The 27,664-nt window shown below is 41.3% G+C and overlaps 1 protein-coding gene across 1 annotated transcript in view; it reads left to right on the forward strand.

The window, feature by feature from the left end:
• The window catches only part of LOC138259477 (cytochrome P450 2G1-like), a 320,857-nt gene that overhangs the window by 60,226 nt on the left and 232,967 nt on the right, over positions 1–27,664 (forward strand). The window contains exon 2 of the mRNA XM_069207247.1: positions 19,582–19,744. Coding sequence (XP_069063348.1) covers positions 19,582–19,744 — 163 coding nt within the window. The remainder of the gene's footprint in view (positions 1–19,581; positions 19,745–27,664) is intronic.

A 27,664-nucleotide genomic window follows, 5' to 3' on the forward strand; every position in this document is an offset into this window, starting at 1 on the left:
GCCTCTATGAGGAAACCCAAATGCTATACTAAATTAGATTGTAGCCTAGAAAATACCTGGTCTGAAGTGGCTGCTCCATGTTTGCCAAGAATTACTTTTACCTTAAAGGACACAATGGAAATTTTACCTTTAAGAAGGTGAGTAAAGCACCAGACCTAGATAAAATTCTGGTAGACCTTTTTAATTCTGAGGCGTATGGATCCATATATTAACGCTGTTTTGAACACTTTAGCCTCAGATGCCTCACTCCAGGAAGCTTGGAAGGGAGCAGTGATTGTTCAAATTCACAAGAAGGGATCTCAAACAGATCTTAGTAACTACCATCCTATCAGCTTAATTGATAGCCTTTAAAAGATCTTTTGTAGGAAGGCTATTGACAAAGTAACAATGTGGCTGCTGGAAAAATATATCATTAGCCAATACCAAGCTGGTTTTAGGGAAGATATAAGTACTCTTGACCAGGTTTTTCATTTGTTTCTGATAAATGGAAGACTGTTGATCTCCTGGGAGGGTAGTCTTTATGTCGCCTTTGTTGACTTCCCCTAAGATTTTGACATTATCCCAAAGAGCAAATCGTAGGAAGTTCTATGAGCCCTGGGAATCCATTTGGACCACTTAGACTTACTGAGAGGACAACATTCTGATAGCTATATGCTGGTCAGATGGGGTTCCAATGGTGAACTTACTACTATAATTGCAGTAAAGAAAGGAGTTTGACAGGGGTCTGTTTTGGCTCCTACCTTGTTATTAATTTTTGTTAATGAACGCATAGGTTTCTTATTAAACTGTACCAATGATTACCCCATCTTGGCACGAAATAAAGTGCCAGGTCACATTTTTGCAAATTACACTCTGCTGATGTAAAAATCTGAAAAAGGTCTACAGGTTCTCCGAGATAGGTTAATGTTTTTTGTTCCACTCATAGTTTGGAGTAAATTACACAAAACAAAATGTATGGTTGTTAATCGACATAAGAAGTGTTCCTTCAAATTATTTTAGATGGGAACCTCCTAGAGAGAGTCATGGAATTTGATTATGTTGGAATTCAGATCTCTGATTTTAGCAAATTGATAAAAGTACTGCTTTACTTAACCATATGGCATTCGCTATAATTAATTCTGCTAAGAGAGCCACTAATCATTCTGTCTCACTGGCTCTAGGGGCATATAGAGTACAAGCAGTGAGCACAGCTTTGTGTGGCTCAGAGATATGGGGTCATTCCGACTTTGGAAAACTTGATAAAGTGGAAAATGCATTTCTCTGCTCTCTTATGATACTCTCCCAGAGCTCCCCTGTGCTACCAATTTGGCTATACTTGGCCCTGAAATCTATAGTAGATCATGTGAGGCCACTTTCGTACTTTATTCAAGTTTGGATGGTTTTGGAGTGTGTCTAAAATTCCTTGGTTAGGTTATGTAAAGATGTCCCTTATCGAGTTGGGGCTTGCAGCCTTTTGACACATAGGCTCTTTGCTTGTCAATGCCAAACAAAGTTGTAAGAATATATTTTGGTATTGGAATCATGAAAAATATATTATTTCATCTTCCCTGGGTTGATTGACTTGTTATTTTTCTCTTAATTAAATGGGACTACAAATTTGAGGCTTTTGTTAGATTATATTCAACCAAGGTTAGCTAGAACCATTTATATAAACTTTACTAATAGCGTCTTTTTGTAGTAATTAGCAAGCTGAGGATAAAATCCCCAGCACTTGTTCATCTTGGATGTCCCAGGATGAAACAGAAAGTCATATTTTGTTTTTTGAACAGCATATAGTAGAGAAAGATCCAAATGGGAAAAACCGCTTTGTAAACTATATAGGATAAGGCAGTATCTTGTGGCATTAAGAATTTGTAGGACCAATATGAACCCTATGGTTGTTTTTGCAGTAGCCAAATTTGTATGCTCTGCCTGGGTCATTCGATGTAAAGCCTCTAGAGTGAGGCCTAGATATTTATCCTTTTAACAGTTATCAGTCTTTGCACTATTGCATTTTACTGATGTTTGTTAAAGGAGTCCTTTACTTGTTATTTACCACTGGATCAAATTACAATAAATTGGCGCTTGGCAGAGTATGATAGAATTGGGAAGATACAATTTATTTAATATAACTGCTTTTAATTAATTTTAAGATTCGCTTGATTCTTTCCTGTAATTGTAATGAAGTTTTATATTGCTTTTTATGTTTTTTGTTGATGGACGTTGTACCTAAAATGACAATAAGTAATTAAAGAAAGCATTTTATGCTATTTAAGGGCTACTTGTAGGGGCATAGGGTAGAATGTTGAGTAAAAATCAATTACAAAATAATGATTAATTATTAGTTAATGATTCAGTTGATGTTTAATTATGTAATTTATGGAATACTTATTTATTTTACTTATCTTTCAGTTAAGGGATGATACATTTGTAGGGGTGTAGGGTAGGAAGTTAGTCTAAGTAATAATTAATTAACTATTAATAATTATTTGTAAATGAATGATTTAATTGAATCTTAAATATGAAAATTGTGGAATACTCATTTATTTTCTATTTATTTTAGCTGGATGATAGGTTTGAATGGGTTTTGGGTGTTAAGTTAAGTAATAATTAATTAGCAATATATTATTAAATGTTAATTGATTATTTAATTAATTTTAAATATGTAAGTTACAGAAAAGTATTTTTAGTTATATGTTAGGTGTGGCTGCTAGTTTTGTAGGGGTACAATGTGGGAAGTTAATTAGTTAATAATGCAATAGTAATTATTTATTAATTGATCATTTTTATTGAATAATAGGAAGATTAGTTCATTGTTTTTATTTTTTTAGTACATTATACAATATATATATATTAAGTTTATTATAATATTTGTCCTACTCTCATGGGGTTATTATATATATATATACGTGACCAAGGCTGCTGTGTCTGCAGAAACGCTTTGTGTTTGGAATAAAATGATATTTTCTTTTCCTTGAATCCTGAGTGTGCGAGTATAAACTTTTTTCTTTTGGGATATATATATAGATATATATACCCAGTGGCGGTCGCCACTAGGTAGTTGTAGTTAAGACCTAGTTTCTACACAAAAAGAGTTTTTTAATTGCTGATATCTTTGGCGTCAGTTGATGACTCTTCATGAAGTTTTCCCAACAAATTTGATAGTCACATCAGCTGCTGTCTGGAAACTTTGGGGGTGATCTATCAAGCAGGAGCCGAGAAAAAGGGGGGTCCCAAAACATGTTTTCCCATTCTTTTTTTCATTGGGATTTCGAACAGTAATAGTGCCAAAACCACTGTACGGAATTACACCAAATTTGGCAGAAAGGTAACTCTTGGTCTAGAAAGCAGCCTTTTTGTTATTTGGTGTACATCCGTTCAATAGTTTTGGATAAATGAAAGAAAATCCAAATTTGTATAACTAGGGATGCAAAGGATTCGCGACCCCTCCCGATCTCATGATGAGATCTGATTGGCTGCCAACATTTCAACAAGGAAGTGTTGGCACCCATCTTGGGACTCAGCTTCAGCCGAGCCCCATAAAAAAGGTTAACAATGAGGAAAAGGGGCCAGGGTAGAGTCACGCTGACCCCTTAAATCCCCCCTCCAGGGCTAAAAAGCATTTATTTTTATTTTTTTGCCGCAGAATCGTTCTGGGATCACAAATCTGTGGCAAAAATGTAAAAAAAAAAAAAAAAAAAAAAACAGGCTCCCGCGCTTTGTTTTTGACAAGGCCCTGGCTGGGCCGAATCCCAGGGGCATTTATATTTTCATGTGGGGGGTCACCCAACCCCCAGCTGCCCTGGGGACCACCCCCTCCTGAGACTTTGAAGACAAACAATGCAGGGGGGCCACCACCTCCCCAGGGCATTACACAAATGTTAGGCAGGACCACGTGGCCCTTCCTATACTACAAAAGAAGGGCGCCCTGCTGTTTGAAGCCTGCCCTGCTTGCTGAAAATGAAGACTAGATTTACACCGTTCAACCAAGGCTAAATTGACTCCAAGGGTCAGCTGAATTACCTCCTGCTCTGAGCTACAGGGCCACACAAGTTCCAGATGCTTCTTTGCAAATGTCCAGCTGACATACAGCAACTAGTTTTGCTTGAGCCTCTTTGGACTCTGCTGAAGTGAGTTCCTGATACCCCAGAGGAGCCTCCCAATTCCTGGACCCTTGGTGTGGCATCACTTGAGCTCCTCTACAAAGAAGAGAACACATCCAGATGTTTTGGGCTCTTCACCTGCAGTGACCATGAATGCAAAGCTCAGGTGAACCTGACTCCTTAAGTAACACAAGACCCGCGCTACAACATCGACCTCCAACAAGAATCTCCAGCAACAACCGTTCACCAACGCCCAACCAGATCTTTGTACTACAACGATGACAGCCTGCGACCACTGGCCTGCTCTCCATGCTACAACAATGACCATAGACAATGTTGTTGCTGCTCCTCGTGGCCTCCTCCACAGAAAATTTAACTTTTTTGCACTGGACTTTAGAAGGCAACTTTGTCAGCGGGACTAACTTGGTCTGTGCCTCTGGCCCACACAACATCATGGTGGGCCTGAACTTGTGACTTTCACCTGGCCTCACATGACCAGACAACTGTGACTGGCACTTTTTGGTTTTAGGCACTACACTCATCTTCAGTCTTTAAAATGTATATCTTGGTTCTACTGATTGGATTTCTGTCGTCTTAGTGTCAAATAATTTATTAAATTGTAATCTAGTTTTCAAATTTGGTGTGGAATTTTTTTTGAGCCAAGTTTTCACTTTATTACTGTTTGAGCACTGAATAAATACATTTACAAATTGCCTCTAAGTTAAGCTGGACTGCTTTTGAGACAAGCTACCTGAGGGTTAAGCACAGATTAATTCAGTGACTTTTTGTGGTTCCCCCTGACTAGGATTGTGGTTGTTGCCTTAGTGGGGTTTCACACACCCTTCCCCCCAATCACAACTCAAGATACTGTCTTGGGTGCAGTCCTGCTTATTTGCTAAACTTTTGGCTCATCCCTCTGTAGCTGCACATTTAAGCAGTTAGGCTTAAACAAATTTTAAAGCATTTTGAAGTGCCAAAACAATAAAATAAGAAAGTCACACAGCACAAAAGAAATCCAACATCAATTAGTAAAATAGGTCTTATTGTTATGGATTTTTAGACACCCAAATGAACAAAATCATTCCACAGATACAGATTTTTAAGTGAATCATAAATCATTGCTTTGTACACAAAAGTGCAACTAGCATGGGCAAACAGAAAGCGTGGAAACGTAGTAAAATGTTTATCAAGTTCTGTTCTATTATTCTGGCCCATTTTGGGCATCCAACTCCAGCAGTGAGCAATTCAAGAGGACCAGTAAGGAGTTGTAGGACACTTACCTTGTCACCAAAGCAATCTCAAGTCCAGTTCCAGGTTCTATTGGTGAACTGTCATAGACTTCAATGGAGTGGTCTTGATGCAAGAATGCTGAAGATGAGGTAAGATGCTGAGGATGATGAGTGGTTGAAGGGGATTTTCCTGGGGCTACTCCTTTGTCCACGGATCAGGTGGGGAGACTTTGGCCAGAGGGGTTGATGTCCCTCAAAGTCCTTTTTGGTCCAGAAAAAGTCCAATTGAACTGGAATACTGGCCTCTGGTCAGAGTGAAACCAGTAGTTTCCTTTGGCAAAGGCTAGTGTCCAAACTGCACTAGCCAATGGACTATCAGATACCTTCCTACCTGATGACGACTTCCTGCAATTTATGGCATCTAGCTCCTCCAGACTGCACTATTGTACCCACTCCAAGATGGCACAAAACCTCTGTGAGTGTCTGGAGCTTGGTAGCCCACCTTAAAGGTGTGGGTACCTCAAAGCTACACACTTGCAGAAAAAACTGTTTAACAATTGGTCTCCCCTCTCTGTCCCAGCAGCCAACCTGTTTAAATGAACAAAAGTGCTGCCTCTCTCTTGTATGCCCACCATTTGCCCTTTAAATGGAGCTTCTCCTTTGAAAATCACCTTTAGAGCTCACACCCTGTGTGGCTTCCCATCAGGAAGAGGTAACAACTCTTGCAACAGCAGAACTCTATGGTCCCCACTCCTGAGAGTCATTCACATTTTTCTCTGGTCAAGCAGAAGGCTGTCTGGTGGCCAGCATCTGTGAATAGCCACTAGAAAACTTGGGCAACAGAATGACAACTTTCTAATTGTGCCTTATACATAAAAGTTACATTAAATTCGACTTGGGCATCAAGTCTGGTTTAATATAATGATTATTTTGATAACTTTAAGGACCATCTTTATTAGTCTCATTCAGGAGTCAGCACAGCTGAGTTGCCAGTGTATACCCTGTACTCATCAATGGGCCTACTAACTTTTCCACAGTGAAAATGGCAATTTGGGTTTTTCACTCTTAAGATATATAAATAAACATATCCTGCTTTTTAATATATAGCACTCTGCTCAGGACTCAATAGGACTGCTTTAGGGGTGAATCAAATATATTAAAACAAGGGAGGTTTGGGATCTGCCACTGGAATAAAATAGCAAAGTCGAGTTAGCAGTTTAAAACTGCTCAGCCAGCATGCAGTGGTAGGCCTAGAGACATGTTTTCATGTTGTCTTATCCAGGGAGCCAAAATAAGTGCTGCAGCCCTGGTGGGACACTTTAAATTACAGGTCCTGTACCATATACCAGGGACCTATAAGTAATAAAAATAGACCAATTGGGTATAAGCCAATCAAGCAATTACTTTTGAGAGTCAGAGCTCTGAAACTGAGTCTGGTAAGCAGGCCTAAGTGCACTCTAAGGATCGAAAAACCATCAGCATCAGTCAGAATATTTTGGGGTGATCATGAAAAGAGAGGCATTTTGTTGCACAGGGAATGCCCTAATAAGGTCAATGGTGTGTTGCATATTAGGTAGTCTTTTTGCTGTAATAACCTAAGCTGCCTTCTTCACTTGTTGACTGCCAATGCCTAAACAAGGAAATACATCTGGGTATTTCAATAAACATTCTTTCAATTTCTGCCATCCAATTGACTCTTATTCCTAGATTAACCCGTTTAAATGTCTCCCAGTAGTGCATATTATAGAACAATCGAGGATTATTATATCTTGTCCAACATTAGACCTCTCAGACTAACTTAAATACGTTAAAAGATCCGCAGCTGCCTTTGCAATTTCCCCATTTATAGAAAAGCTGCCTGTATCTCAGGGATGAACTAAGAAATATAACCAAAATAATTATCATATCTAATCCAGCGAGGTACTTAAATTTAACCTAAATGTCATTTGAACATCACTGCACAGAGGTTCAGTTCTCTGCTAGTATCAACACACCATTAATGTTAACTGAGAAAACTTTATAATTAAGCACATTCATAGTGGACTCTCAAATTGCTCTTTCACTTTCTTATATTCCCACTGTGAAGCATGTGTGATATCAACCACTTTACATTTTTACATATTCAAATGTGCCATTGATTTTTGCAGGGAATTGAATTATTCAGTCATTTCAATTACGTTCGTACCCAGATGTCATTTTTATTTAGAAGCTTACCTGTTTCCTAATATCACCATTGTTTAGACAGGCTTGCCATTCGTTTGCTCTGATTGCATCAAGCCTCAAATCTATTAAATGGGCCTTTGAGGCCTATGTGTGTTTAGTATAAAATTAGAAGTGGGCATAGGGACAAGGCATGTTCCAAACGTATCACCATCCCTCTTACACTCACTCTGCTATGACTTACATTATTGGCAAGAAATAAATACCCAAGATGAGGTTTGGCTTTATAAGGCATGTAGATAGTGTAGGTGTTAGCAACAGTACAACAGTAAAGCCAGGAGGTATAATATTTAAAAATCTGTTCTGTTGATACATCATGCTCAGCCTGATGGTTACGACCACTTTCTTGTGTGTTTCTTCAAGAGTATCATACAAATTCAGGGTGTGCAACTTTGACAGCCACCTCTCTCATCTCTCTACTGTCCAGTGCTGTCCCTACCAATGATGATAGTGAGGCCATCAAATGACTACTGTTGCCTTCTTACTAGACTATAACAAATAATTATCTCCACTGTTCATCAATGTCAAATCAAGGTAGAGAGTGTTGGTTCATTTTTCTGCTGCTGGTGATTCCTAAAAGGAAACCCCACAAAGGCCCTCCTGTTTTCCCTCATCCAGAAGCAAAGTAGCGCCTCTACCTTATGGCATCAGCACAACGTTGCATTGGTGTCTGAGGTTTGTGACCAACTGGTTGAGGGGTGAAGTGTGATGGGCCCACTGTCATTCCCCCATGCTTCAGAAATTCTCTAGCTAAAGAAGCCCATCCAAAGAGAAATATTACTGCACCATTTGTATACATACGTGACCCCAAGCTTTATCAGAAAGCAATGCATTTAATATACTTTTTGACGTATTTATGAATCCTGCTGCTACCGGAAGATGCTTGGCTCTGCGGAATAATGCACCTGATCACTAAACATGCAGTTGAAGAATCAAGGGCTCTAGTGGATAAATAGAAAAACAACACATATTTTAGACAATAGGGCTTTTCTCTAGTGAACCAAGATAAAATACTCATATGATTAGCCATACAAGCTGCTGTGGTAGACGAAGCAGCAACATTTTGGACCGTTTAATAAGATAAGTGTCCAACATGGAGAGCGTTTGTGTAATCAAGTTGCAAGCCAGTTAGAGCAACACTTAAAGAAAAAGGCATACATTTTAGGAGGCAATATTTTTCTAGAGATCTTTAAATAGGAAACACAGAAGGAAGTAAGATTCCCGTGTTGAATCAAAAATAAAGAGAGACTCCTTTATTAAAACTACCAAATTACTAGCAGTCTGCCCCAGAGTAGAGCATTGACCAAGTCGGCCACCATCTCTAAGTGCAAAGGGTGATGGCTCACCAAAAACAAGAACCGTGGTTTATCTGATTTTTTTTCTGGGGCAGTTAGCAGACAAACATCCAGTGACCAATTGTGTTTGTACTGTTTACAACTAGTAAGCTCAAGGAATACAAGTACAGTGCTGAAAGTGAGCTTTTCCTTTTCCAAAGTACAAATTAATACATGAGGCCATTCGCATCGAACTGTGAAAAGCATCTTCTTTGTAACCAGTAGATGTTAATTTCCTTAAGAAAGTTACAAGATTCATAACCAAAGTACAGGAATAGAAAGGTTTTTGTTTTTGGCAACAGCAAAAGGAAGCCTTTGAATAAGAGATCCGTGCACAAGTTGATCAATCCAGCTGTGGCCTCTTAGTAATATATCTGCGGCGCAGGACAACCCCTTCTAGAAAACTCACTTTTTTGTGAGGCTCTGTCTGATCCAATGTATGTGCAATACGTAGATGCATTTCATCACGCGCGTTTCAAATCGAAAACACATTAACGCTTTACTTTAATATCCTCTATCACTTGCTTCCACGTTTGATTTCAAAAAGCCCTGACAATGGATTATCTATATTAACAACTAGAGCTTCCTGCGCATTTTAATGCATGGCAAGGGTAGCAGAAACGTTTGAAGTAGTGTAGACATACCACTGTGCACATCATCTGCTTCCGATAATCACAGTTTGGCTGAAGCAGCACTCAAGAGTTTTTCGGCTCATCCACTGGAAGGTAAATAAATCTAACCTAAACGTTCAGGTTTTAAGCTAGTGTCGAACAAGCAGCACCAAGGACCTCACGGCGACTGGAAAAACATGCAGTTCACGGTAAACGTCTCACACCTGAAAAGGAGCTCGAATAGGACTTGCGCAATAGTGTTGTGATGTAAGGGACGCACATCAGCACAAATTCCTTCTCAGTGATGGCCACCATGGTGTTGTCACTGGTCTAATCCTCTTTACATGAAAATAATAAGGTGAGTGATGTCAGTTCTCATTAAGTATTTCCAATCCAGTGCCTGAGGTGCGCTGAAAAGTGTATCTTGCAGCCCAACGTGCCTATTAAAGGACGGTCCCATTTTCCTTCAAAAGGCATCATGAGGATTGGACAACAATGCGCCCTGAAAATGTGTAGCGAGTCACCCAGGGCCACTGACACTCAGTGCATCACTGAATTTAATTACATTGTGAAATAACGCGATACACGTAACATTAGAGAAGAAATACATTTTACAAGCTGCTCTAGAAGCCTCACAAGGAACCATGTTAAAGTCAACTGACTGCGAAATTGGCAGGGCAGAGTCTGATTGCTCCGATGGAGTAGCTGCCACTTCAGTTTAAGTATAATTTGGCTGCCATCTGCATAACACATATAGGATAACTGCTGATCGTCAATGATTTGCACGGGGGGGCACATAGAGATTAAAAAGCATTGGACTAATGACTACACACTGAAGTATACTGCCCTGTGGAGATTTGTTAGAGTTATCTAATAGGCGAATAAGCTCTTACTGATATAGTAGAAATCATGTATATTTAGGGGTAAATCCACCCAATAAAACGCATAAATATGCACAATACTAGCTTTCATTTTTTTTTAAATCATTAAAATATCGGATACATTAAAAAAGTCAATCCACTAGTGCAAATAGTGCTGACGATTCCTTCTCAGTCAGAATAAATATCAAAATGTACTCAGCCCAACCACAATTAAATTGCTGCAATCTGATTTGAAAACTCTTAGCACCTTTTAATAGAGCCCTAACACAAGGTTAAGGCACAAAGATTGTATCAATTTTCTTCTTGCTTTGTGATAGGCCAGGCAATAAAATACAATATGTTCTTTCAGGCGCAGATAAACACATATTACGTGCAGCAGAATGAATGCTTTCCAAGTTCCACTTTGAAATAAAAGCATTAGTGGGCAGTATGCCAAAAATAAACTTTATATGCAAGCTTCTTGCATAAGGAGGATAAATGGCATCCGTATAAGGTTCACAAGCTTGGACTGGTTTAAAGTCCAAAGATCTGTCCGCAAGAGCTCTGACTAATAAAAAAGAAAATAACTATTCATGTACACTCCCTCTCATGCTGCACACTGCCAGTCTGTTGGCAATGACACTGTGTTAAATATGGCAGAGAGGAAAAGTAAAACGAATGCCATGGCCGTCCAAGGTGCACTACCTAACGAAGCTCATTTTGAACCCCCAGCAGGGCTACTTAAGTGCCACCGTGTAAGTAAAAGCTGACCTGCTGGGAGTTCAGAAGCATATTCTGATCACTAAAATACGTCAGGTGGGTGTTACCTGGCTCAATGCTGCGTTCACATTCACTGTATGTAAATGAAACAATCGTGAAGCTAAAATGTACTGCGGTTAGGAACACTGAGATGGATTGTACTGTAGTATACAATTAATTACTGCTCTGCACTCACACTGAAATCAACTTATTTGCATGTAATTGAAAAGACCGATACAGAAGGAAAACGATCAATTTGCCAATTTCCACTACAACCATATTGAAAGCAGGAGCATAATCTACTAAATACATAAAAAGATTAATTTTTGCTTTACTTGCTTATTAGCTGTGCAAACTAGAGCCAAAATGTTTTCTACTGTAGATTTCTTTTGTCTAAATCCCATTCACTCGGGATGAAGAATCTGCACATCTTCAATCCATTCCAACAGTTCTTCCAGTAATATTTTCATAAATATTTTAGCATCTGCATCTACTGGACGAATATGGCCTTATGTAAAAAGCTCATAGTCACAAAGCAGTTTCTTTGTTCACCAACAGGTTTGTGATCCAGGGCTTCTTTTGTGATGTGATGCATATACTGATGTGTCGGAATGCAAAGTTGTCTATAGTAGGACTTGCCGAGTCTTACTCCATTAACATTAATGAGGCATGATTCTTTCTGCGAATCCTAAAGAAAAAGCAGGATGTGAGGGATGGTGGCATCTCAAAACAGCAGCACCCATACCTGCATTCCAAAACACGAATTGCCATTTCATTTATCCTTACAATATATGTTTTGTGAGTTAACAAAAATATTTGTTTAAAATTATTAGGTAGATCAATTGCTGGCTATAGACCAAACAGAGGATGTTCCTGTGTGAATGTATTTTTTCATTTTTAAATGACTGCACAAGTGTTGTTCATTACAAGATGGACGACTCGAAGTCTCTTTGTGTAACTGTTTTTAAGGCGTGGGGTTAAAAAATTAGAAGCATTTCACAAATATATTGGTACTTTTTTCCTTCAAATGCTTTGCTATTCTATGAAAAGTATTTTGCTGCAAATCAGTTCCTTTAAAAATGGGTCTTATTGGCACTCTTTGACATACTTATTCTTCTTACAACACTCTGGGTTAAGTAATTTTAGAAAATATGAAACCATAGTGGTTCTTTTTACTTTTGCTGCAGAATGTTTTTTTTTAATAAAGGTAACATTTTGCTAAGCCTACTGCGAAAATACGATGTATTGATGTCGTTTCCTGTAAAAAACGGCACTTTTCTTCACACTTTCATATCCAAAATAACTGAGAAACACTTCCTAATACAATACACTACTGGGAACTTTATTCTTCTTGATATATGTAGGACCTGCTTCAATGAAAAAAAAAATTGAGAGCAGTTCCTGTTCCCATTCCCATTACCTAAGAGCATACTGCATTCTTCATCAGTGACTAAAGTTATAAAGTTAAGTAGATCGCGCTTGGAATATGCTTACACCTTAAAAAAAAACCTCTGATTTGTTATTTCTCCCCTTCTCTAATGATAGGGATATTGTTTTAGGTTAGAATGCACCTTGGAGGAGGATGGATGAAGGAAGACGAAAGCCTATTAAATGTTTTTGCCTATACCTTGTGGGACTCAGTAAACAATTTTAGATAAGCCTAACAAACTAAGGGACATATTAATCAAAAGTGGCAATGCACACGGCGCAGCATCGCTTTTCCTGTGCCCCTTAGCACCCCTCTAATGCCACCACGTGTGCACCGTATTTAAAATATAGCGCACCATAGCAGTAGTTAGAGGATTAGCGTCAGAATATTTTACGCTAGTCTGGTGCTTTGCAGGATTAGTGTAAAAAATTGTAAGCAATGGAAGCCTCCTTTTAACACCTGTTTTGAGCAGGCATTAAAAGTGCCCCATTTTGCATACATTGTGCCTGCCTCAGACACAATTTAGCACAAAGGGTTACAAAAGTCGCAATTAATGCATTGTACCACTTTGTAAATATAGTGCAGTGTTTTCGGCCTTCTAATGCCACGTTAGTGCTAGAAATGGGGTCTTTGGTTGACATTCAGGTTACCCCCTGTTCAAGCAAGGACCCTCACTCTAATCAGGGTAAAAGAGAATCACCCTCAGCTAACCCCTGCTTACCCCTTTTGTAGCTTGGCAGAGAAGTAGGCTTAACTTCAGAGTGCTAGGTGTAAAGTATTTGTACCAACACACACAGTAGCTTAATGAAAACACTACAAAATGACACAACATCAGTTTAGAAAAATAGGAAATATTTATCTAAACAAAACAAGATCAAAACAACAAAAATCCACAATACCCAAGTCAAGTTATCAAGAAAAATGCAAAAAGAGTCTCTAAGTAGTTTTAAACACACACTAGCGCTGCTAGCGTGAAAATGTACCTAGTGCGCGTCAAAAATAACCCCGCACGGGCAAGTGCGTGTCAAAAAGGGCTTGCGGGGCGTTGATTCCACTCACGAGCTGGACCGTGCGTCGTTTCCTAATTTGCCGGGTCGGGCGCGTCGTTTCTTCTCTCAGCAGGAGAGTGATGCGTCGATCCGGTCCGCACTCTCGGGTTCGGGCAGGCCTTGCGTTGTTTTTCCACGCACACCGGTACTTGAGTCGGAAGTCCAGCCGCACGATGATCCAAAAACCACACAACGCGGGTTGTGATCTCCGAGCCTCCGTCAGCGATGCTGTGCGTCGTTTCTCCTGCTCCGTGCGTCGATTCTTCGGTCACGTTTCCTGCAAGCGTCGCTTCTCAGCTGCGGAGCCGGCGGTGCATCGTTTCTTCAGCCGCAGATCGGAGTTGCGTCGATCTTTTCCTCGCACAGCGCTCTGTGCATAGATTTCCTTGTCTTTAGGCTACCAGCTTCTCCTTTCAGGGTCCCAGGAACTGGATGGGCACCACAGGACAGAGTAGGAGTCTCTCCATAGACTCCAGGTGCTGGCAGTGAGAAGTCTTTGCTGTCCCTGAGACTTCAAACAACAGGAGGCAAGCTCTAATTCAAGCCCTTGGAGATTTCTTCTCAAGATGGAAGGCACACAAAATCCAGTCTTTGCCCTCTTACTCTGGCAGAAACAGCAACTGCAGGATAGCTCCACAAAGCACAGTCACAGGCAGGGCAGCTCTCCTTCCTCTGCTCTTCAGCCCTTCTCCAGTCAGAGGTTCCTCTTATTTTGAGAAGGGTTTCTAAAGTCTGTGGTTTTGGGTGCCCTTCTTATACCCAATTTCTCCTTTGAAGTAAGCCTACTTCAAAGTAAAGTTTCTTTTGAATGTGAAATCCTGTCTTGCCCAGGCCAGGCCTCAGACACTCACCAGGGGGTTGGAGACTGCATTGTGTGAGGGTAGACACAATTCTTTCAGGTGTGAGTGACCACTCCTCCCCTCCCTCCTAGCACAGATGGCTCAGCAGGATATGCAGGCTACACCCCAGCTCCCTTTGTGTCACTCTCTAGTGTGAGGTGCAACCAGCCCAACTGTCAAACTGACCCAGACAGGGAATCCACAAACAGGCAGAGTCACAGAAATGGTATAAGCAAGAAAATGCCCACTTTCTAAAAGTGGCATTTTCAAACACACAATCTTAAAATCAACTTTACTAACAGATGTATTTTTAAATTGTGAGCTCAGAGACCCCAAACTCCACATGTCCATTCACTCCCAAAGGGAATCTACACTTGAATCAGATTTAAAGGTAGCCCCCATGTTAACCTATGAGAGGGACAGGCCTTGCAACAGTGAAAAACAAATTTAGCAATATTTCACTGTCAGGACATATAAAACACATTACTATATGTCCTACCTTAACCATACATTGCACCCTGCCCTCGGGGCTACCTATGGCCTAGCTTAGGGGTGTCTGACATGTAAGAAAAGGGAAGGTTTAGGCCTTGCAAGTGGGTACACTTGCCAAGTCGAATTTACAGTTAAAACTGCACACACAGACACTGCAGTGGCAGGTCTGAGACATGATTACAGAGCTAGTTATGTGGGTGGCACAACCAGTGCTGCAGGCCCACTAGTAGCATTTGATTTACAGGCCCTGGCACCTCCAGTGCACTTTACTAGGGACTTACTAGTAAATCAAATATACTAACCATGGATAAGCCAATCACATACACATTTTGTAAAGGAGCACTTGCACTTTAGCACTGGTTAGCAATGGTAAAGTGCCCAGAGTAACAAAAACAGTAAAATCAGAGACCAGCACACATCAACAACCTGGGGAACAGAGGCAAAAAGTTAAGGGAGACCACACCAAGGATGAAAAAGTCTAACAGTTAGCATAAGAAATTATGCTAATGTGGCATTGGAAGGGCGGTTGGGGCTCCTAAATATGCCCCTAGGTTTTCCAACTAGACTGAAAAGCCAGTGTATACATAGCAGTTACTCCAATCAGCTTGTAAATAACCCGAAACCGACCCCTTTTGGCAGTATTTTCTATTTATTGTATTCACAACCCAATATCTGCACAAAAATGCTCCTGTTTAGTGCAAAACTGCAGAGTTAATACCACCTTCAAACAGTATTGTGAGAGAGTTGAGTCCATCTGCCTTGCATGGCCTGCTTGTCTTCTGCATCAGTAATCTTGTTAAGGAACTAAGCACATTTTTGCTTCCTTGCTAGCTGCACACTGATGCCTTCTTAGAAGACTTCATCACACATGATATGTACACTTAGGGCTTTTGCGTGAGTTTACCTTTGTTTTGGAATTCACAAAACGTCATTTTAACAGTAAGTTTACAATTGTGGAGACTATGTGTAGGAAAGTACCATCTTGCCTGGCATGTTACCCCATATTTCACTGTATATATGTTGTTTTAGTTGTATGTGTCACTGGGACCCTGCCAGCCAGGGCCCCGGTGCTCATAAGTGTGCCCTGTATGTGTTACCTGTGTTATGACTAACTGTCTCACTGAGGCTCTGCTATCCAGAACCTCAGTGGTTATGCTCTCTCATTCTCTTTCCAAATTGTCACTAACAGGCTAGTGACCAATTTCACCAATTTACATTGGCATACTGGAACACCCTTATAATTCCCTAGTATATGGTACTGAGGTACCCAGGGTATTGGGGTTCCAGGCGATCCCTATGGGCTGCAGCATTTCTTATGCCACCCATAGGGAGATCTGACAATTCTTACACAGGCCTGCCAGTGCAGCCTGAGTGAAATAACTTCCACGTTATTTCACAGCCATTTACCACTGCACTTAAGTAACTTTTAAGTCACCTATATGTCTAACCTTCACCTGGTGAAGGTTGGGTGCAAAGTTACTTAGTGTGTGGGCACCCTGGCACTAGCCAAGGTGCTCCCACATTGTTCAGGGCAAATTCCCCAGACTTTGTGAGTGCGGGGACAACATTACACGCGTGCACTATACATATGTCACGACGTATGTATAGCGTCACAATGGTAACTCCGAACATGGCCATGTAACATGTCTAAGATCATGGAATTGTCACCCCAATTCCATTCTGGCATTGGGGAGACAATTCCATGATCCCCCGAGTCTCTAGCTCAGACCCGGGTACCGCCAAACAGCCTTTCCCGGGGTTTCACTGCAGCTGCTGCTGCTGCCAACCCCTCAGACAGGTTTCTGCCCTCCTGGGGTCCAGCCAGGCCTGGTCCAGGAAGGCAGAACAAAGGACTTCCTCAGAGAGAGGGTGTTACACCCTCTCCCTTTGGAAAAAGGTGTCAGGGCTGGGGAGGAGTAGCCTCCCCCAGCCTCTGGAAATGCTTTGATGGGCACAGATAGTGCCCATCTCTGCATAAGCCAGTCTGCACCGGTTCAGGGATCCCTCAGCCCTGCTCTGGCGCGAAACTGGACAAAGGAAAGGGGAGTGACCACTCCCCTGACCTGCACCTCCCCTGGGAGGTGCCCAGAGCTCCTCCAGTGTGCTCCAGACCTCTGCCATCTTGGAAACAGAGGTGCTGCTGGCACACTGGACTGCTCTGAGTGGCCAGTGCCAGCAGGTGACGACAGAGACTCCTTCTGATAGGCTCCTTCAGGTGTTGCTAGCCTATCCTCTCTCATAGGTAGCCAAACCCTCTTTTATGGCTATTTAGGGTCTCTGCTTTGGGGAATTCCTTAGATAACGAATGCAAGAGCTCATCAGAGTTCCTCTGCATCTCTCTCTTCACCTTCTGCCAAGGAATCGACTGCTGACCGTGCTGGAAGCCTGCAAAACTGCAACAAAGTAGCAAAGACGACTACTGTGACCTTGTAACGCTGATCCTGCCGCCTTCTCGACAGTTTTCCTGGTGGTGCATGCTGTGGGGGTAGTCTGCCTCCTCTCTGCACTAGAAGCTCCGAAGAAATCTCCCGTGGGTCGACGGAATCTTCCCCCTGCAACCGCAGGCACCAAAGAACTGCATCACCGGTCATCTGGGTCTCCTCTTAGCATGACGCGCGAGGTCCCTTGAACTCAGAAACTCTGTCCAAGTGACTCCCACAGTCCAGTGACTCTTCAGTCCAAGTTTGGTGGAGGTAAGTCCTTGCCTCCCCACGCTAGCCTGCATTGCTGGGAACCGCGTCTTTTGCAGCTACTCCGGCTCCTGTGCACTCTTCCAGGATTTCCTTTGTGCACAGCCAAGCCTGGGTCCCCGGCACTCTAACTTGCATTGTACAACCTCCTGAGTTGTCCTCCAGCGGCGTGGGACTCTCTTGTGCAACTCCGGGTGAGCACCAATTCACTCCACTTTGTAGTGCCTGTTCCGGCCCTTCTCTGAGTGCTGCTTGCTTCTGAGTGGGCTCCTTGTCTTGCTGGACGCCCCCTCTGTCTCCTCACGCAATTGGCGACATCCTGGTCCCTCCTGGGCCACAGCAGCATCCAAAAACCCTAACCGCGACCCTTGCAGCTAGCAAGGCTTTTTTTCGGTCTTTCTGCAGGAAAATACTTCTGCACAACTCTCCACAACGTGGGACATCCATCCTCCAAAGGGGAAGTTTCTAGCCCTTGTCGTTCTTGCAGAATCCATAGCTTCTACCATCCAGTGGCAGCTTCTTTGCACCCACAGCTGGCATTTCCTGGGCATCTGCCCACTCCCAACTTGATCGTGACTTTTGGACTTGGTCCCCTTGTTCCACAGGTACTCTCGTCTGGAAATCCATCGCTGTTGCATTGCTGGTGTCGGTCTTTCCTGCAGAATTCCCCTATCACGACTTCTGTGCTCTTTGGGGAACTTAGGTGCACTTTGCACCCACTTTTCAGGGTCTTGGGGTGGGCTATTTTTCTAACCCTCACTGTTTTCTTGCAGTCCCAGCGACCCTCTACAAGGTCACATAGGTTTGGTGTCAATTCGTGGTTCGCATTCCACTTCTAGAGTATATGGTTTGTGTTGCCCCCATCCCTATGTGCCCCCATTGCATTCTATTGTGACTATACATTGTTTGCACTGTTTTCTATTGCTATTACTGCATATTTGTGTGTTGTGTACATATATTTTGTGTATATTTGCTATCCTCATACTGAGGGTACTCACTGAGATACTTTGGCATATTGTCATAAAAATAAAGTACCTTTATTTTTAGTATATCTGTGTATTGTGTTTTCTTATGATATTGTGCAAGTGACACTAGTGGTACTGTAGGAGCTTCACTCGTCTCCTAGTTCAGCCTAAGCTGCTCTGCTAAGCTACCTTTTCTATCAGCCTAAGCTGCTAGACACCCCTCTACACTAATAAGGGATACCTGGGCCTGGTGCAAGGTGTAAGTACCCCTTGGTACTCACTACAAGCCAGTCCAGCCTCCTACACTATGCAGTCCGGGAACTCTGCACCTAAAAAGTGAAAACATGCCTCTCTTTTTATTTGCAGATTCACCATGCCCTTGCACAGTGACAAGGCTTTCCCTAGGCTATGGCTTGATTTAGTAGAATTAGCTAATTGAAGGCAATAAACAGGATCAAAAGCCCCAAATGACATAGTTGTCTCATCCACACGATAGGGTGGCATGCAAGGGGCTATCTAGAAGTGCAAAAGGTTCTCAGAGTCTCTTCAGCAGAAAGAGAGACTCTCTTTCTCATCCTCATTTCAAATCAACAATTCAGCAGTAGCGTAAATTGACTTATGATCTCTGAGACTCCAGAAGACACTGTGCAATCTTTAAAGAATTTACTAACCAAATACCTCACTTTAATTATTTTTTTAAACAAAAAAGAAAAACAAAATCTGTATGAATTTGAAGGCTGCACAAAAGGAGTACTGTTGTGTGTTTCTTAAAAGTGATTCTGCCTCTCATTTCCAGTTTGAAATGAACATAAACATTATAACGGTCATAAATATTATAAAGCTTGCCTTGTAACATTACAGAGTTTTTGAAACGGAAAACAACTACCTAACATGAACGAAAACTGTTATTTATTTTATGAACGTCTAACCTGGTATGCTTGCATTCTGCCAAATAATCAAGGTTCTGTTTTTGGACGTTATTTATTTATTTATTTAGTATAAATATTTTTTCTTTACCTTAGCTCAGTGAAAAGTATGGCACAGTCTTCACCATCTACATTGGTTCTAGACCACTGATTGTGCTTTGCGGTTATGAGACCGTGAACGAAGCTCTGGTGGATCAAGCAGATGACTTCAGCGGACGTGGATACTTTCCACTATTCAATATGTTCACCAAAGGATATGGTAAAAACTTATTATTTTTCATTCATCGAACAGAGCAGTGCATCCCTTCTTCGCAGAATGTAAAAATCGCAACCATTATTCAAATACTGTATTATGTATGTATCGTCTCACATTTAAATTATTTATTTGTGTTTTCGTTTTCATCAAAAGCCTAATCTAGACTGCGTTTTCACAAAGCATATGTGTAATCAAATTGGGTAAATGGTTATTAGACAATACAGCTAGGTAAGCATGCGTAATTTTGAAAGGTAGAAGTACAGGTGACTTTCCTTCCTCGTGTTCTCATAATGCTTCAGTTATCGGTTATAAATCCATACCATGTGCAAATGTGATTGCATTTTTCAACTCACCTACTGCCCTCACAAGGTGTTAAAGTGCTTTATGCCGAGCAGCACTCTGCTCTGGAACCCAAGGTTAATAGTTAGTCCAGTGTTATTTGTCACAGCTGGTGTCTGGGATTAGTCTTGTGCTCTCAGACAAACCATTCCATGCATTCACTCCAGTTTCTTTGTGGTAGATCACAATAATAGGAATTAGGTGTTCTCACTGGGGGTGTAGGGGCAGAGCAGATATATGGTATGGTGCATAGATGAGCTGGAGGACATTAGGTGTTGATAAGTTGCAGGGGTATGTCATTTAAGGTTGTTATTTTTGAGAAGAGTAGTGGGCAAGCTGCAGAAATAAATTAATAGAGATTAGGAAAAACATGCAAGTGTGCTCAGAGAAGCATGCAGATAATGGGAAAAGAAGAAGGGGGTCATTTTAAGGAAAAAGGAGAGGTGACAATCAGAATGCCTAAAGAAGAAAATACATTTTTCAGGCCAGATTTCATGATTTCATGACTGATGCTTTTTGAGACAACATGCCATTTGAGGATGCAAAACTCTAGACAGAAGCAACATCTGCAACATTATTTGTATGTGATGTTAATGCTGTGTGGTACTTTTGATAGCCACTAGAATGGGGAGAACAGTCTATACAATAGTAGGCTACCGCTACACCACCACTTCAGAAAGGACAGCTGATCAACTTAGAGGTTGGAAGCTTGAAATAACATTTGGGTGCTTCTCTTCTAAGATCCTCAATATATCCAAAGAAGCACCCGTCAGAGTTTCAGATATGTTGAGGGTGGCAGAAGAGAACAAATTACTGCCCTCTAGGAACTGGTGTTTTATGTAATTGTCTTGAAAAAAAAATTCAGCTAAAAATACAAAGAAGACATTAATTTTCCAAGACTTATTCCATGATCAGGCACAACTAACTCCAGGCAGTTTCAAGAGTTAATTACATTAACTCGCAGAAAACAGTGAACCTGGCAGAATACCCATAAATATGTTTCACAGATAAAAACCAGTAACTCCTCTTTGAGGAATATCAGCTGAAATATATTTCACTGTTGCTAGTCTGCCATATCTTCAAAGAAGCTGTAGCTGAAGGATGACACCAATATACGGTACACTTGGGGTTGGGTTGGAAGGTCTGCCACCTCACGTCTTGGTGCTAGCTTGTCATGGCCAGCATGAAAGGCAGTAGCCCAAGCTGATCAAAACCAATCATATAGACCCTGTTCTAGTCATTCATTGTTTGCAATGTGAGTAAAAAAAGTCCTTTCCAGATAACATGGGTTATGTGGGAGTAACACACACATACCACTGCATTCACATGCCAACCAACATTGCAGCAAAGTTGTGACATAGCTCTCTTTCGGAAAACTAATCTTAAATCGACTGCGACAGAAAAATTAAAACACGATTGGGTATGACAAATAATTGACAGCAAGCGCACTATGTGGAAGATTCCACCGAACAACACTTCACAAATCTATTTAGAAAAAGTGAAGTAGTAATACTAATCTGAATATCACTCCCACACACTATATGTTCAAACTGGTTAGACCTGTAAAACTTAAAGCAGCAGGACATACACTAATACACGCGTCCATGTATGAACCAGATAGACTTTTTACCGAATTAGGCAGGTCTTTGACTGTGGTTAGTGGAATCAGATTATCGACTGGACCGGGACAACGGACACATGTAATGATGATGATAGAGCAATGCTGAAACACATAATGAACTACCATAACGGGATTGATATCTGGAATATCACCCATCCTTTGGGACATCAATACATTTATGTGTCCCCAGGCCACAAGACTTCACCCCATAGCACCTGCAGTCCACATCTAGGGTACTTTATCCCAAATAACAACTCATGCAGAATTTTTGGCTTGGAAAATAACTGATCACTTTCAAATATTGATAGAACTTTCACTGGAGCATGATAAACCTCTCTAACAATATTGGAATATAACACTGTCAAAATACCAACAAGCAGGGGATAAATGGTTTCTAAATGACACGTCCAAGTGTATTGTGAAGAAAACTGTCATTTGTTTACTTCGGCCTAGACTCTCTGGCAGCAGGCAGAGTGACATGGAGAGGCACACTCATGTGCGACTCAGCCAAAGACAAGAAGAAATATGCTAACAAGTAATACAGACTTGAACAAAACATTGCTTCTTTAACATTGGGCTACAAACCAAGACCCACTCCACTCCAAAGATGATGTATCAAAGCTGAGAGTTTCACTCTGAATGCCCTATATAGCACTGACTCAGAGAAATAACTTTCAAGATTCAAGCAGGAGCTTTACGAGCATGGAGAAAGGCCTGGCAGAAAGCTTCCAATCCAATTGCAACAGAGAGGAGGCCAATTAACCACCCAGCAATACATAATGCCCGCGTATTCTTTTGGTAGACCCAGATTACATTATTGAAGCCTTTGCCACACCCTAAGGAGCCCTGTATGACTCTGCCCAGAATGAGATGACCCCCCTGCCCTCACTCTCAATGCAGAGAGGTTATACAAGATCTTATTTGCCCTGGCAGAATCGAAAGACCAATTCGATAAAATACTGTCAGTTTCCCTAGGTGCCGAAAAGGCATTTGGCATGGGGAAGTGCACATACCTGTTTTGGACCACAGACACATTTGGGCTGGGCCGTGACTCTATAGCCAAAGTCAAATGGTTATATGAATTTCCCGTGTCCCAGGTAAACTGCAGAAGGTTCCTCACCCACCATATTAGAATTGAAACGACGAGGCTGTCTTCAGGTCCATCCTTTTATGTTTGATTCTTGAACCCCTGTGTGTGGTCTGTTGTCCTTGGGCTCAAACACGTTCATTGTTTATACTGACTGAAGTGACCTTAACGTGAGTGGTCCGATTTTGGCTGCGGTTATGAACGTTAACTCATTTCTGATTATATGTGTATGGAGAATTATTAACTGCAAAAAAAAAAAATTAGAATTTATTGGTCATACCACTCTACTCTTACATTGCTTCCTGAATGTATTACTAAATTCGTCAAACTTTTCTCTTTCTTGATGGATATATGTATGGTGATTTTGAAGAACTTGTCCTAAGCTCAAATGACAGAAAGATTAAACAAGTCAGGTATGGGCCTCTCTGGCTGTAGCAACCTGTATCAACCGCTTCACAAAACACTAGGCAGTCTTAGAGAATTGTTGTCAACCTTTGTCACTCAAGAGCTCAGATACAGCAGTCAGTATCTTCAAAGAAACTCGTGCTATCTTCTAATTGCTACTCCTCCAAAGAGTTTGGTCTTTAAAGGAAAGTGAGTGACAACTTCCTTCAATATCTATTCGGCCTTCCTCTTCTCTTCTAATAGTGAAGAATATTAAAGCTGCAAGAACAACAAAAGCCCAAAGACCCGGAAGCTTACCCACTGTGGTGCTAAAGCAGAATCCAAGGTTATGCTGAACTCTCTTAGGAACCCTACATGCTGCCTAATGTACTAAGGGTAAAGAACCAGAGTCTTGTAAGAAGGCAATTATTGCCCCATTCTCAAGAAGGGCTCATGCACAAATCCTGAAAATCAGAGACACATTGTGCCTTCAGCTGCAATTAGTAAATGTTTTCCAGCATTGGTTCTGCAGTATCTCCAAACCTGGGTGGGGGAAAAAGGAGTATTAAGAACGGTCAGGTAGATGTTTGACCGAATCACTCGGGTTTGGGTAGTGTTTCAGCAATGCAAATGATCTGGGAGAAATATATACGAAGTAGGGGACAGATAATCTATATTGCATTAATGGATTTTTCTACTGCCTTTGAAAGGTTTAACAGAGCCACCTATAGTGTAAACTAGCTGGCATTGAAAGTTAGGAGGGACCTTCTGGTAGTACTGATGGCAATCCTTTACTGATACATGGGTTAGGGTCCTCATGTGGTCTGCCGCAGGTGTAATAAATAAAATATCCTTGTTAATTAACTGCAAGCAGGGATACTTGCTGCCCCTTAACGATTTTTTTCTTTATTTATAGAAATGATTTACCAAGAGTTCCATGTCTAATTCTAAAACTTTCCTCCGAATTAGTAAATAAGATTTGTTAACATGCTTTTATATGCAGATAACCTTATCCACTATTTAACTCCTGTCGGTCAAGAAAGACACCCAGCAGCCACTCATTTATATGTGGGTTCTCACTGCCTAAATAAGAACACAGAGAAGACTAACATAATGACCTTCAGAGAGTTCAGTTGGAGGTCCAGTTTCTGCTGCCATTGGATGGACTAAAGCTAGGAGCAGTGTCTCATTATAAATAGTTAGAATTCATCTTATAGGTAAAAAATAATTCTAAGCTCTACATTCAGCATGTCTTATCGAAAGGACTTTCTCAATCCTCTGGTCTCTCAACAGACTCCTGAAATATGTATTTAATGCTCAGATCCCGTCAACTATCTTATATGGGATTGAATGTGTTGCATATTCAAAACATGCTTTTCTTAAAAGGGTTGAAGGAAGACTTTTAAAATCCTTGCTGAATGTTTGAGAAAGTCTCTCCATTCAAGATATTGCTCACAGCTTGAGTTCAAAGTGTGTGGCACAATAATTATGGTGTGCTAACAAAACCTGTAATGCAGAAGCAAATTTATTATCCAGTTAATTTAGGGCTGAATCTTAGAAAGAAGACAAAAAGATTTCAAAATCCCTAAGACTCTCTAATATGTGCTGCACAAATTAGGTGTGAAATTGGGTCTTGAATTAATTATAACAACCACTAGTGATATCAATAAGTCTGGCATATAAATGAAAGTGCCTCTTCAGTCATCAATGGGTTTAGGCACTCAGTAAGTCATCATACAGGCACCTTCCCACTCACTGTTGCACTACTCACCCACCTACAAAAACACAATAAAACACACACAAGGGGATGTGGCCAGGCACCGAAAATAACCGACGTCTAATTCTGTTGCCATGGCTGGGGATCCATACCTCCCCTTTATTGCACAGCCCTGGGCATAACCAACAGCACATCTGGGCCCCATGCAACTGCATGGCAGTACCGGAACGTGGATCAGGCCTGGGGTAGGCCCGAGCCTCATGACTGACCAAGCTAGTAAGCAGCTTCGTATAGGTCCAGCGAAAGGCTGAGCTGCCTGGACAGTGTAGTATCCATGGCTGGGCGTATAGCATGACTGCACTGGAGCGACACAGCTTACACAGGGAGACAGCACTAGACCCTGGACACTGACAGATGCTGAAGCAGACCCTGGCCTCTAATCTAAAGGAGAATGGAAGCAACAAGGAGAGATGGCCTGTGTCCCAACGCAAGTGCGGAGAGAGCTGCACCTGGACCCAGTATGCCTGAAATGAAGAGCCTGACCCCTGGGATGACAGAACAGTCTCTGCATGCCATTGCCTGTGATGGGACAGATCGCGCCGGTCGGACATCGGCCATTCTGAAGCACTACCTCAATGATTTGGTGTTTCAATGTGTTTTGGCTTTTTGTAATGAACTATTCACTCGACCTATCTCATTTAGATGTACCTTTAATAGTAGAGGTGGTAATTCTGTTATAGACTATGTGCTAGTCCCCAGTCAATACTCTGCTAGGGTTGCAAATTTGACTAAACATAACGACTTGATAAGTGATCATTTTCCGCAGAGTGTAAACTTCACTCTTAATGATGACACCAATTTGAATCATATCCTTCACATTATCGATAACATTGACATTACCAGTGTAAATGGTTACTCCTTGCGATGTCTCAAGTTGAACCCAATACACTTTTAGAACAGCTAATGAATACTCAAAAAGAAGCTTTTGGGGTGTGCCTATCAATCAATCCTGCTAAAGTCATGTAGGACTTTCACATCATAATGAAAAGGGGTCAACGATGGGCTGTCTGTTAATAGGAGGTATACAACATGCGAGAGGAAAGGGTGGATTGACTCAATATGTTCAAAAGCACATAGTAGACTAAAAGATGCCCTACATTAATCACCCAGAAGTGAGCAGGAAATTCAGGCATTGTCAGGGAGTCCGGATCCTCGGGGTTTACGCTTGTTCCCAATATGTCCAACTCTTGGCAGCCCCAAACTCTACTAGATATTGTAGCACAGAATTAAAGAATGGCCAACTGGACGATGGGGTTTTAGGTTGGGAACAGCGGGGAAGGAGACCTATGGAAGCAAAAGATAAGAACACAATACTAAGATTATTCACATTGACTTTCATAAACTTTGTCCCTAATATTTATAATCTGATAACATGAATGATTAAGAGCTTTCCTATATCATGACCTTATTAGCTCTGGGTACCTGGAAAATAAAGAAGGATTATGCAAACTTTCATATGAGCGTTTTTAGAATAACATCTTATGCTTTGAACCTTGAATAAAACTCTGTTGGATCTGAATTTCAATAATACTATGAACATTGAATAACACTCTGTTGAATCTGGGTTTCAAGAATACTATGAACATTGAATAACACTCTGTTGAATCTGGGTTTCAATAATACTATGAACATTGAACAACACTCTGTTGAATCTGGGTTTCAATAATACTATGAACATTGAATAACAATCTGTTGAATCTGGGTTTCAATAATACTACGAACATTGAATAACAATCTGTTGAATCTGGGTGTCAAGAATACTATAGACATTGAATAACACTTTGTCTTGACTTTCAGGATTTCATTGCTTAGAAATTATTATACACTTTAATATTAAACTATGCATCAAGATTTCAGTGCCTAGAAATGATCGTGCACTTTGCCGATCTGTAACACAAAGGTTAAATGGCAAGAATGAATCACGCACTCTGCTGGCGATTCAACCATTAAGGTTTTAAATGCCAAGATACGATAGCACACTCTGCCGATCTGAGCTGTAAGGGTTAATTGCAAAGAATGAATTGTGCACACTGCTGCCGATTCAGTCATCAAGGTTTAAATGCTAAAATACGATCACGCACACTGCCGATCCGAACTGCAAGAGTTAAATGCCAGGAATGAATCGTGCACACTGCTGCAGATTTGAACATCAGAGTTTAAATGCCAAGATTACGATCGCGTGTTCTGCCGATCTGAACTGCAAGAGTTAAATGCCAGGAATGAATCGAGCACACTGCTGCCGATTCGAACATCAAAGTTTAAATGCCAATATTACGATTGCGCGTTGTACCAATCTGAACTGTAAGAGTTAAATGTCAGGAATGAATCGCGCACACTGCTGCCGATTCGAACATTAAAGTTGAAATGGCAAGACTACGATCACACATTCTGCCAATCTGAACTGTAAGAGTTAAATGCCAGGAATGAAGCGCGCACACTGCTGCCGATTCGCACATCAAAGTTGAAATGCCAAGATTACGATCGCGTGTTCTGCCGATCTGAACTGTAAGAGTTGAATGCCAGGAATGAAGCGCGCACACTGCTGCCGATTCGAACATCAAAGCCCAAATGCCAAGATTACGATCGCGCACGCGATCAACTCAAAAGGCCCAAAATTCGAATATGCAGGTTTAACGGAGTCGGGGGCCTAACCCGACCTCCGTCGTACAGCCCTGCTGGAAGATCACCAGGATAATGAAGACAGGGCCTAGAAAA

The sequence above is a fragment of the Pleurodeles waltl genome, chromosome 9 (assembly GCF_031143425.1).
Source record: "Pleurodeles waltl isolate 20211129_DDA chromosome 9, aPleWal1.hap1.20221129, whole genome shotgun sequence".
Taxonomy (NCBI): domain Eukaryota; kingdom Metazoa; phylum Chordata; class Amphibia; order Caudata; family Salamandridae; genus Pleurodeles; species Pleurodeles waltl.